At 38.0% G+C, this 11,508-nt stretch overlaps 1 protein-coding gene across 1 annotated transcript in view; it reads left to right on the top strand.

The window, feature by feature from the left end:
* The window catches only part of si:ch211-112c15.8 (tumor necrosis factor receptor superfamily member 1A), a 15,628-nt gene extending 5,521 nt beyond the window's left edge, over positions 1 to 10,107 (top strand). The window contains exons 6-11 of the mRNA XM_061734865.1: positions 902 to 1,011; positions 1,736 to 1,816; positions 2,091 to 2,252; positions 5,263 to 5,282; positions 5,448 to 5,541; positions 7,650 to 10,107. Of these exons, the coding sequence (XP_061590849.1) occupies positions 902 to 1,011; positions 1,736 to 1,816; positions 2,091 to 2,252; positions 5,263 to 5,282; positions 5,448 to 5,541; positions 7,650 to 7,981 (799 nt within the window). The 3' untranslated portion in view covers positions 7,982 to 10,107. The remainder of the gene's footprint in view (positions 1 to 901; positions 1,012 to 1,735; positions 1,817 to 2,090; positions 2,253 to 5,262; positions 5,283 to 5,447; positions 5,542 to 7,649) is intronic.
* Positions 10,108 to 11,508: the final 1,401 nt, after the last annotated feature.

Here is an 11,508-nt window from a genome sequence, read left to right as displayed (position 1 = left end):
CTGACCAATGAGACAACAGTTGGTTCGCGCATGGCATTTGTTAACAGCTTTGAACCGCTACAGACGGTTGCCTTGTGAACACAAACCCCACAAACGAAAAACTAAACAATTACCCCCTGAATCGGAACAAAACAAACAGGCCACAGGTCTGAAAGCAAAGCACTTTTACACTTTCACATTCACCCAACACTTATTTAGACTATACAAATGAATCGAATAAATGTATGTGCTTGCAGCAGCAGATTCAAGAAGTTGTAGTTGCCAAGTTGACGTTGTAACATAAAGTTAACACATGCAAAAACCTGAATGATTACAAGAAAATTGGACTTACATGTAGTTTTTTTCACATGGTCTTACATGACGTATCTTCTTCTGTAACTACAAATTCAGTTCACGTATGTGTGTGAGATTTTCCTTTACAGTAGAAGATTTTGACATACACGTTCAGATTTTTGTTATGCAAGTTCTCACATCAAATCCACAATCTTGTGCATTTTGGCACATATTTACTTACATACATTTTATCTATATGTTAACATTAATTGCCATTTTGCTGCGAACGCATATTATGTTCTAACTCAAAACTCTTCAATTCACGTTGTGTTGGTCCCTAATGAGAGTTTTACTCTCAGTACTGTCTAATAATGGACATGAGGTTGTTTTATCTCCAGAATATTCTTTGAAGTACCAGAAAAAATTTGCACGGTATTTTCATACAGCAACATTGGTAGATTTGGTCTCGGTCATTCGGACTGAAGGAATTTATTTATGGTTAGTATTAGCAAAAGAAAAAAACTGCAGGAAATAAAAGTTTAATGTGGGTGTGAGTCTACACTTAACTAGGAAGACAAATATGCAGTCAGATTAATCTGTTATCATTTATTGGCCTGTCCTTTTTCAGTGAGTCGTGTATGAACGATCCAGAATGCAAGAGGAAATGCACTAGTACCACACCCTCACCCTCGACAAAACCATCTACAGTTACAGCTAAAACTACAGCAACTACAGAAAGTAAGTGAACCCTCAGGGATCTTCTTGGTTTGCAGTTGTCAAATGTTACTGTGATATTGTAATTACGTTACAGTAATGTACAGACAAAATGTGTTTAAATCAATAGCAGACATGTCATTGTATTAATCTTGTCCATACAAAATACATATTTCAAATTGTTACAGTGTAGGGTAGAAAAAAGTCATTATGGTTTTTGCGCTGCTTTGTTGTCTATTGGTCAATTTATGCCACTTGCTGTCATTAAACTGAAACTGGACTTCTAAGTTAATTAGTGTATCTCAGTAGTTAAGGTTATCAATAATTGCCAGATGACAAAACTCATTCATCACAGTGGGTTTTGATCAGGGAAAAAGTGGAAACAATGAATTGTCAGTAGAGACGCATTAAAGAAACATAAACAAAGAGATTTAAAGCTTTAATTTTTGTATCAATTAAATGATACAGCGCCCCAAATCCAGCTAGCAAAACTCGAAAATATCGAGAACGCCAGTGTCGAATACTTTAAGACGCTGTGTCATTTCTAGATTCCCCTTCTATAATAATTGGTTAAGTTCAATAAATACGCAATCATTATTAGTGTATTTTTATATGTCTTAGTTACATTATGTTTGGATCTATTTGTGCCATAGATGAAGAACAAAACTCATAATTTGATAATGAAAAAAAATCATACCAGTTCAAACAATGTTTTTGCACTTGTCTGACTAAATATCTTATTCGACAGCTTCAGCTTCAGCTTCAAAGTCAACACCCGAGGCTTCAAACAAAACACAAAATCCTGTTGCAATTCTGCTGCAATCCAACAGTTAGTACTAACTTCATGTTTTAATATTACACTTAATAAAATAACTGTGGTTTGTAGTGTAGTTTTGTGACATGTAAAGCCACAGTGTGCTGGCTACAATACATAAAGCTACCATGTGTACCAGCACCAGATTATTTCCTCTTTTTAAGTGGTTTTCTGGGAAGAGTGTCCAAGTAATCTGGAAGATGATTCATGTTTCCATCATTAGACTTGATGAATGTGTGATTTAAGTGATGAGCAGTCAGGTCATGTCAGTGTTTCTTTCTCTCCACAGAAAATAACCCAATGGTTTGGATTTATGTTGTGTTTGTTGTGCTTTCTCTGGTGGTCCTTTTGCTCCTGCTGCACTTCAGCAAGAACCTGCTCAGACAAATCTTTGCCTGCTGGAGCTCAGACGAAGACGTGGAAATGCTTGCGGAGAACAAAAACTTCAACGGTAACCAGTCCTGGGGCCTCATCTATAAAGCTTGCTTGCGCAGAAAAAGCGCCTGAAAGTTGCGGAAGCCGCCATCTACGCAAAGCCTCGGATCTAAAAAGAAAAAACTAACCTAAAAATCTGCTTATCTTTACGGCAACCCTCACCCTCCCGTAAGAATTTACTTAAGACACGGGGAACTGGCGAGGCAGGCTGTGAGGTGGTGAAATGAAGTCAGATTCATGTCATACTCTTAATAATGTCATCACATATCACAAAATATATCAGACTTATAATATAATAGTGCTGATAACGGAGCAGGCGGCGGAGGGGGCGGGGAGGGGGGGGCTGCCGCTCCAAGCCCACTACTCCACGCCGAAGAGGAAAAAAGAAAGTGTTCTGATTAAAATAAGGAAAGTTGGACTATATAACAATTGCGTTCATAAGGATAAAGTTTTGAAAAAAATAAAAATGAAAGAAATAGGCTACTCCCTTCTCCCTGTGTGTGTCTGCCTGTCATGCACGGGTACGTGCGCACATGTTGTTTACTTTTAAGCCGGAATTATGGTTCTGCGTCACACCAACGCAGAGCCTACGCCGTAGGGTCCGGCGTAGGTGTAACGCGGAACCATAAAACAGCCTACAGCAGCTCTGAGGGGAGACGGGAGGGAGGAGAGGGAGCGGGGGCTGCCGGGCCGCCGTCCCGAGTGTCTTGATGATTTGCTGAGCCTACCGTTAGTTTTTAAACTGTAAAAAGTGGGGGGGACAAATACATCATTTTGAAAAGTGGGGGGGACATGTCCCCCCTGTCCCCAGTGGAAATTGCGTTGTGCGATCGTGGCACTATCGGGCAGCAACGACGTGCTGCCACTCACTCGCTTTATTTTATACTATTTATATACTTTTTCTACTTTTACTGTGACCACCAAATAATCTCGTTTCACTGTCCTCTCTCCACATCATCCACAACATCTAGATCTCAGATCTCAGCGAAATTCAGTGGCACGGTGGCTCGACACGTTCATTCATTCTGAAGCATTCATCCCTAACAGGCTGCAGGAAGCCACTGCGCATGCTCAGTAGGCTCATCCATATGGATTTATGGGCGTGTTGAGGGCGGGATATGGGGCGGAGTCAGCTGCGCAGCTTTCCAGGTGGACTGTGATTCATAAAGGGAACATTGCGTGGAAGTCTGCGTGCACGCGGTTTTATAGATCCGGTTTTTTTTTTGCGCCCGCCATTTTCGGCTTTTGGGCGTACGTGCACTTTTAGTATGAATCCTACGCACTCCATTTTAAATGAGGCCCCTGGACTGTAACAAAGTATAAATAATCAAGTGCTATATGTACAACATGTGTGCATTTGAGAAACTGTATATTCAGCTTTTGCTTTTGCAACATGTACACCTTTTTTTTTTCAAAAAGTTGAAAGTACGCGTAAAATGTTATGGATCGTTCAAATGTGATTGATTGCTTGGGCAATCGTGACTCAAATGCCTAAATCTTTTGATCGCAGTGTTCAACAAACATCAAACTTAGTACCCAACATGACGACAATCCTCAGACGCTTGTTAAATTTAGCAAAAATCCAACGGTAGGGGGCGCTACAGTGGCCACATGGCAATATCTCAAGAACCGCTTAATGTAGAAATACTGTACTTGGTCTCATTGGATGTCATATCCTAAGTTACAAATTGGCTCACCTTTCAAGGTGGTTGCCGGTTGCCAGTCAAACTTTAGCTCTATATCCCGCCACCAGAAATGGCATAGAAGCTATGTACTAAATGTGAAACAAATCTGTCACTGTGGGGCGCTGTTATAAAAACCTTTGGATTTTAGGTAATAAGTCAGCAACGTTGTATGGTAGAATGAAAATTGATTTTTTCACTGATTCCTTAGAAAATGGCAGACCAACACACACACTGTCGTCCAAATCTGTTCTCATCATCTATAAAAAAGATTCTCATCATTCTCAAAAAAGGTGAAGGTAAAATAAACAAGTAAAATTAATTCATCTAATTTACAGGTAAAGTGAGATTACACAAACAGTGAAAAAGCAACCCTAGATCTATTGTCAGATTTCAAAGGAGTATGAGTGTGCGTTACAGACTAAAATTATATGGATCAAAGCAGTTTTGAGTGAGAATATACATTTTAGTATGTGTTTGCAGAAAAAGGGAAATTCACTTTAGAATGTCAACCTACCAAAATAAATTTATATTTTAAACCTCTGACAAAACTCAAAAATGTCATTTTATTCAGTGATAGACGTAGATAGGGTGCATATGGAGAGAAGTAATTTTAATGTTGCACATGTATGTTGCTGCCATCTTGTTATAAGCCCGTAGAATTTTTTTTGCAAATGTTTGTTGCAAAAGAAGCGTTCGCGGCCTGTAATGTTCCTTTAATTGTGTATACATTTTTTTTCTCTCTGAAAACTTTAGTTATGATCTAAGTTAACATCTTGAATGCAGTGGTTTTGAGTTGTGCGATATTTATACATTTTTATAGGTCACAAAAGAACTTCCTCAACCTTTTTAACAAAATCTCGAAAATCAGACACTTGTGGTTTGGTAGCTGTTCACTGAATGCAAATGTCAGACGGCTCACGGCAAGTAGCTATGGTTTTTAAATTCATAAAAATATAAGTACCCTAAAAATACAGAGAAAGGTACTGTGGATGAAAGGTTTGAACAGGTTGTTGTTATGTTGCTTGTGCAAGAAAGCACAACCAAGCCATTAATTTAGACCAAACACATATATGGATCAGTAAAGTATAAATCTATGATATGAGCTTTAAGTTTGAATGGAAATATAAATGAACAACTTTTTTTTTACCTGCTTTGACCAAACGTATGTCGGTGTAGCAGGAAGCTGACTGATTTCATCTGCTTTCCTTTTAACAGGGCAACGGAGTCGTGAAGGCAGTGGCCCAACCACGCTGGTTTGTACTCTGCTGCTTGCATTTTCTGTTCTGCTGAGATAGGGATCTATACTGGAGCAGTACTGTAGGAGGATAGTGAAGCGAGCCTAAAAGAACCTGTACATGAATGTCAGTGAGAGCAAAAGTTAAACGCTGATAATAGTTTGCAATTTTATTTAAATTAAGATCCTTTGCTGTATTAAAAAAATGTTCAAAACTACAAAAGTTTGCTCTTCACAAAGACAGTTTAAAATAATTGTAACCTTTTTGTTTGTTTTTTTCTGTCCTTTTAAGACATTAACCATTTCTGAGGAAAGTCCCATGATGTCTCTCTGTCAGGAACCACCAACTCACATCAGTCCCTGCCTGCCAGACAGTGAACATATAGGTAAGAATTAACATCTCATAGCCAGTCATGATACAGGCTTTGGACCTGTTTGGTCTTTTTATGTATTCTATCAGTTTGAAACATTTTACTGTTAGAGGTGAGGACTTGCTCATTCACTGAAAGTTACATGTCACTGCCCAAAATATATCGGAGGATGAATGACAAACCAGTGTTTATGTCATCAGACATGAGACATAAACCTGTTGTAGTAATGCAGTAATGCTCCATAGAAAATAAATGAAATATCTCCTTACACATTTTATTGTTTACATGAAGCCAGACTTGTGCTTCCAAATAGTCATCTTGATTTACTAAAGGAAGACTGTTCTTGCACTAGTGATATAGTTATGTGAAACAGAAAGCACCCCCTCGGTTAATTTATTACTAGTGTAACACAAGCAAAACAAAAATGCAGAAGTGTGTGGAAAAACTGTGTACTTTCTATGATTCAGTGGCTTGTAGAACCACATTTAGAATCAATAACTTGAAGTCATTGTTATCTGTATGATAATATCTCTTTCTCACATCTTGAACATACTGTAGAAGAATTTCTTTAGAATTTGGCTGTAATTCCTTCATTCAGGTTAGTAGGTAATTGTTTTCGCGCAGATCTTGTAAGATGATGCCACAGCATTTCAGTTAAATCTGGAAAGGAATTATTTCAAAATCTTGTCATCTCTTTTCTTTTTTTTTAGTCATTTTGTTGAAAAGTTGGCTTCATACAATGTACTTGACTCTAGCATGGTTAGCACATAGAAGGGTTTGTGGTTGAGCTACTGAAAGCTGACCAGGTCCCGTGGCTCTACAAAAACCCTAAATCCTCATACCTCCACCACTACGCTTGATAGTTGGTATGAGATATTCGTGCTGATATGCTATGGTTGATTTTTCTCAAATGTGTCCAAACAATTTTCACTTTGGCGTCATTTGTCTATAGTGCATTGGGCTTGAAGTCTTTTGGTTTGTCTCAGGTGTAACTTTGCGAACCCAAGCTGTGTTTCCAGTTCATTTTAGTGAGGAAAGTTTTTATTCTGGCAACTTATAGTTATACAACCGTTTTTAAACTGTACTGTCAGAATCTTTAACACGCTAACTGAGTCTGTTCTGAGCATTACAGTCATTACACAATCCTTAAAGGGGACCTATTATGGCATCTAATCCCTATTTTAAACAGGCCTTGGATGTCTTAAAAACAAGCTTTTGATTGTTTTTGCAAAATAAATGAGAAATTCAGCCTCTAAACCATGCCTTTACCATATGATAATGAGGCACTGTGCTGATTGGCGCTACATAAGAGGTTATTTCGCTAAATAAGAGGAAGTGTTAACGTTAACGTGTTAGCGTAAACTCATAACTCCCCTGTTATGACTTTTATACCTTAAAATGATTTCAATAAACCTGTAGAAACTATGCAGTAATTTAGACAATAAAGTCAAAAACCTAAAACAAACCAAAACGGCTGTTTTAAAGAATTCTCCTCCACTGTCTTCAAGACACTACACAAATACTTGTGAAGACAGATCATGTGTTTGATGGTATATTTCTTATTTATTTGAAATGCCGTGAACCAAATGTCATGACAGTGCTTTCCTCATCTGAGTATTGGTTGCGTGTACTTTGTAAAAGTTTCCACGTTTTCAGTACTTTCACTGTGCTTGTTGAGCTGATCGTTTATCTCCAATCAGTCATGTGCACTGAGGTGAAGCTGAGGAAACAGGACACCCTCACTATTTTCACACCAGTCAGCAATTCAACATAAGGGAAATGGCAAATCAGATAAAAAATGCTCTTGCCGCACATGCACTGTTCACTAGCCTCTGAAATAACCAACATCTACTAAGATAACTTCCCATGCTCCTTTAGTGCTCCTCATTTCATGTTTAGACTATTTTCTTTTGATAAAACAAGACAGTCTGACATCACTATTAAAATTGTCTGGGAGAACCTGATGTTCCATGCCATTTACAACACATATGAAACTAATTTTAAAATGTCCTCCATTAAAGCATTTTTGATGATGTGTCAGTCTAAGCTGAAATACTGCTGTTGTTGTGATGTGGTTGGTATTGAAGTGAAGACTGTGTTCTGTATTTTTTTTCTCCTTCTAGCCTCTCAACAAGATAAAGAATCAGATCGCTGGCCAGCAATTGTGCTCTATGCCATTATCAAGGAGGTGCCCCTGCGTAGGTGGAAGGAGTTCTTGCGTCTTCTCTCTGTGTCTGACCAGGAGATGGAGCGAGTAGAGCTGGAGGCCTGTTTGGGTTCCAAAGAGAAACAGTACCAGATGCTGAGATTGTGGAGCCAGCACTCCTCTGCAAGTTTGAACGATGTTTACTCGTCCTTGCACTACATGGATTTGTCGGGCTGTGCCCAGCAGCTGCAGGAAAGTCTTGAGAATCTGGAGTGGAGGCCTGGGGGAAACCAAGTAGTCGGACCCTGAGGAGTACACTCTAAATGAGCCTGGGCAGGATTTTGAGGCTGCAAGTGGAGATGTAAATAAAGTTGCATCCATGTAAAGCCGGGCATACACTGTGCGATTGTCGGCTATTTTTGAACCGATTTTCCACTCGTGCGACTATTTTTTGCATCGGGCCAGATTTCGACCCAATCGTTGCTCGTGCCTCGTGCAGTATACGTGGGGTAACGACGAGAGAGTAACACCTCACAACGAGCTCCCCATCACAAATCGTGTGCTTGCAAGAAAATCAAACGTGTTTGAAATCCTGGTCGCTCCTCCTGAAGGAATCACACAGTTGAAGCAGCTACGACCCAATTTGCCTCATCCTTTCGCAGAGAGCATGCGCAATCTCTGATGTCACGTCAAAAACTATTATTTGTAGTATAAGTGTTGCAAATTCACATTACAAATCATGTTTTAATAGCAGAAAAAAAAGACCCATTTCCCACATCTGCCCAGCCAATTCCTTGTCCAATCACGACATTGTTTAATCTTTTTTCATTTATCGCCACACAGAATGGCACAAATTGAAGGCAGCGCGTTTGTTTTTGCTGAGCATCTTCGGTGTCTCTCACTTCGGGGTTCCTCCTCTTCCACTTCTTTTTGACGTTGCAGTTCCAGTACACAGAAGTCCGACGTGAGTATAATGAACGTATAGTGTGAGCAGACGGGTCGCATCAGAGCATCAGGACGTACAGTGTGAGTCCATTACTCGTGGGCTGTGAACTTTTGAACTCAGCAATCTAGTCGTGCAGTTTGAGATGGGGCTGAATCAAACGATTAAAAATATCGCACAGTGTATGCCCAGCTTAAGGCAGTTGGGAACATCAATTCTTCAAGTTTGTATGCCAGTGCACAAGAAAGTTGGCATTACTTAGCATATTTTCTACATGACTTACCCACATAAAAAGGCATTTATGTCATAAATTACCCTTATCTAACTTGGCCAGTTATTTGGTATAGCAGAGTGCAGCAGAGGTTATATGAAGTTCTTCTGCAATTGTACCATTTGTTTAACATTTTCAACATAATCCATTTTATTACAGAAAAAAAATCATAAACAGTTTTAGATATATATTAAATAATTAAATAAATTAAATTTAAACTCATAAAGGAGTTAAGCCAGGTTGATACTTAGAATGCTTTCTGTACATATGGAAAATAAGTTTGGTGCAGTCTAGAGGCAGATGCACAGCCAGGGCCTGGATCACAGTGTTCTTCAGAGGCCGTTTAATGTAAATGTTATTCTCTAATAAATACATTCACTGGCCACTATAGGCACACCTGGTATACCTAGTAAAATAACCAGTGGGTGTAGTTAATACATGATAATAAATAATTGTTAATAGTTAATAGACTCTTTACTTTTGACTGTGACCTTCTGTCAAGAAATCCTCCAGCTTCTTGTGTTGCACCTCTGAAGTTCCTGAGTCAAAGAGGTGTTCTATTTACAGCAGAATGGTGACAATATGAAAGAGCTGTGGGAGTTTGAAGTCTAAGCAAGGAAGTCACACTTCCTTTATTATTTTACCTATAGCCATTTGTGCTTAGCTTATACAGTATATTTAAAATATATTTATATTTAAAATATATTTTCAAGTAAAAGCAAAGACGTCTTCAGTTTAAAAATTTGAACTGTGAGAGCATTTTGAGTACATCTGTGATGTCTGATCTTTCTATCACGTTTAACATTTCTCACATCTCATTTGCCACGATGGTCTGGTAGCACACTTTCACAAAAGGAGAAAATTGAAATCCCCAAAGGACGTCAGATTTTCAGTTTCCTTCAACATGGTGTCAAAGTGTATTGGACTGGGTTTTTCCTTTTGTGGTGTTCAGGTATCTCACTTTGAGAGTTTTTATGTGTCATTTCAGTTAACTGACAGGAAAAGACTTGGAGTTTCCAAATGTAAGAGTTTACTAATGAATGTTACGAGACAAGTGTGTATATATTTTTTTCTATTTAAGAATGCTTCTGTACTTTGTTAGTGAAATTGTTAGATTTAGAACTTAGATCTTCACTGATATGGTTTACTGTATACATGTATGATGAAGTGTTACTGTTAGAAGTTGTAATATTATGACACAATTTGTCATGAATAAAACTGTTGGCCACAAGGTGGGAGTACTGACTGAATCTTTGAACATCAGCTGAGGGTGTCCAGGAGTCAATTCATTAGATGTGGATAAACTGTTGGATGATATTTTAGGTTTGGTATTAAGATGCATTGGTCTTTCCAGCATAAAAAACATAGGGCGATGACTGATATTTGTCATATTAACTCTGTAAGTATAAAGGAGCAGGTTTAAACACCCCTTTGTGTTTGGACAGTTAAAGCATCCAATTGCTGTCAAGATCATAGCTTTTAGTTATGCCCGGCTTTTAACATCATAACATCTAAAATAAGAAATATGGCCTACCATAACATAAAATGCATTAGCTTTGCCCTGTGTAATGTTTTTTTTGTATGTAACACATTTTAGCTCATAATTAAACAAAAGTAAAAGCCAGTTTTAAAATACATTTTCAAGCCAAATATAAAACAGCTAAAAAAAAAACAAAAAAAAAACGAAAAACAAATAAATACATAAAACATTTAATATAAAGATTGATTTTTTTGCCTTTTGGCTATCTGTAGGGAAATAAATGCCCTTCTAGTGACATTTAAATGACTTTTCCACTTTAGCATTTTTTTCTGTCAGTAGAAATATTAGTCATGTCTGCACGCAAAGGAATGAATGTAATCGGTGTAATCAAAGTGTAAAGATGTAAGGCCGCGGGACTGTATCTTGCGGTCAACACATAAGGACGAGCCTGAATTATGGTTCTGCGTGGTGCGCGTCGCCGCGTACCCTACGCCGTAGGGTCTGTGTTGGTGTAACGCGGAACCAAAAATCAGTCTAAAGGCTGATAGCGGTTACCAAGACCGTGCCGTGCAGCAAACTGTCCCGTATTTACGTCTGACGAGGCAGAGTTACAAAGAGTTTATCGAGATGTGAAGCTTCTTGCGGTAAGTTTGTTTTAATCTTATTCGTGGGTGTCAGACTTGCATTTCTTCAAAACTTGTGAAAAAGAAATGGAGAAAAAAAAGAAAAGAAAAGAACTCAATAGCTTTTGTTGCGTGAGCGGACTCATGTTACCATGGCAACGCTAATCATCACAAAAAAAATTGAGACCCAGCTTCCCGGTTCCTGGGGCAACAACCCAAGAAAACGAGGTGAAACCCGTCACATCGGTGAGATAGTTTATCCATCAAATTTATAGTTTGGTTTCGTTTATCAAACTAAAAAAAAAAAGAAAGAAAGAAACAAAAAAAACACTTTGGAATTGCGTCGTGTTTGCTGTTAAAAACAAGAAGCGTCTGTGGCTGAGAAAGCTGGAATATAATATATAATAATAATAATAATAATAATAATAATAATAATAATAATAATAATAATAATAATAATAATAATAATAATATAATATATATAATAATAATAATAATAATAATAATATTAATAGAAAG

Source organism: Cololabis saira, chromosome 12, assembly GCF_033807715.1.
Source record: "Cololabis saira isolate AMF1-May2022 chromosome 12, fColSai1.1, whole genome shotgun sequence".
In the NCBI taxonomy this organism is placed as follows: Eukaryota; Metazoa; Chordata; class Actinopteri; order Beloniformes; family Belonidae; genus Cololabis; species Cololabis saira.
This window is presented reverse-complemented; position numbering and strand designations above follow the sequence as displayed.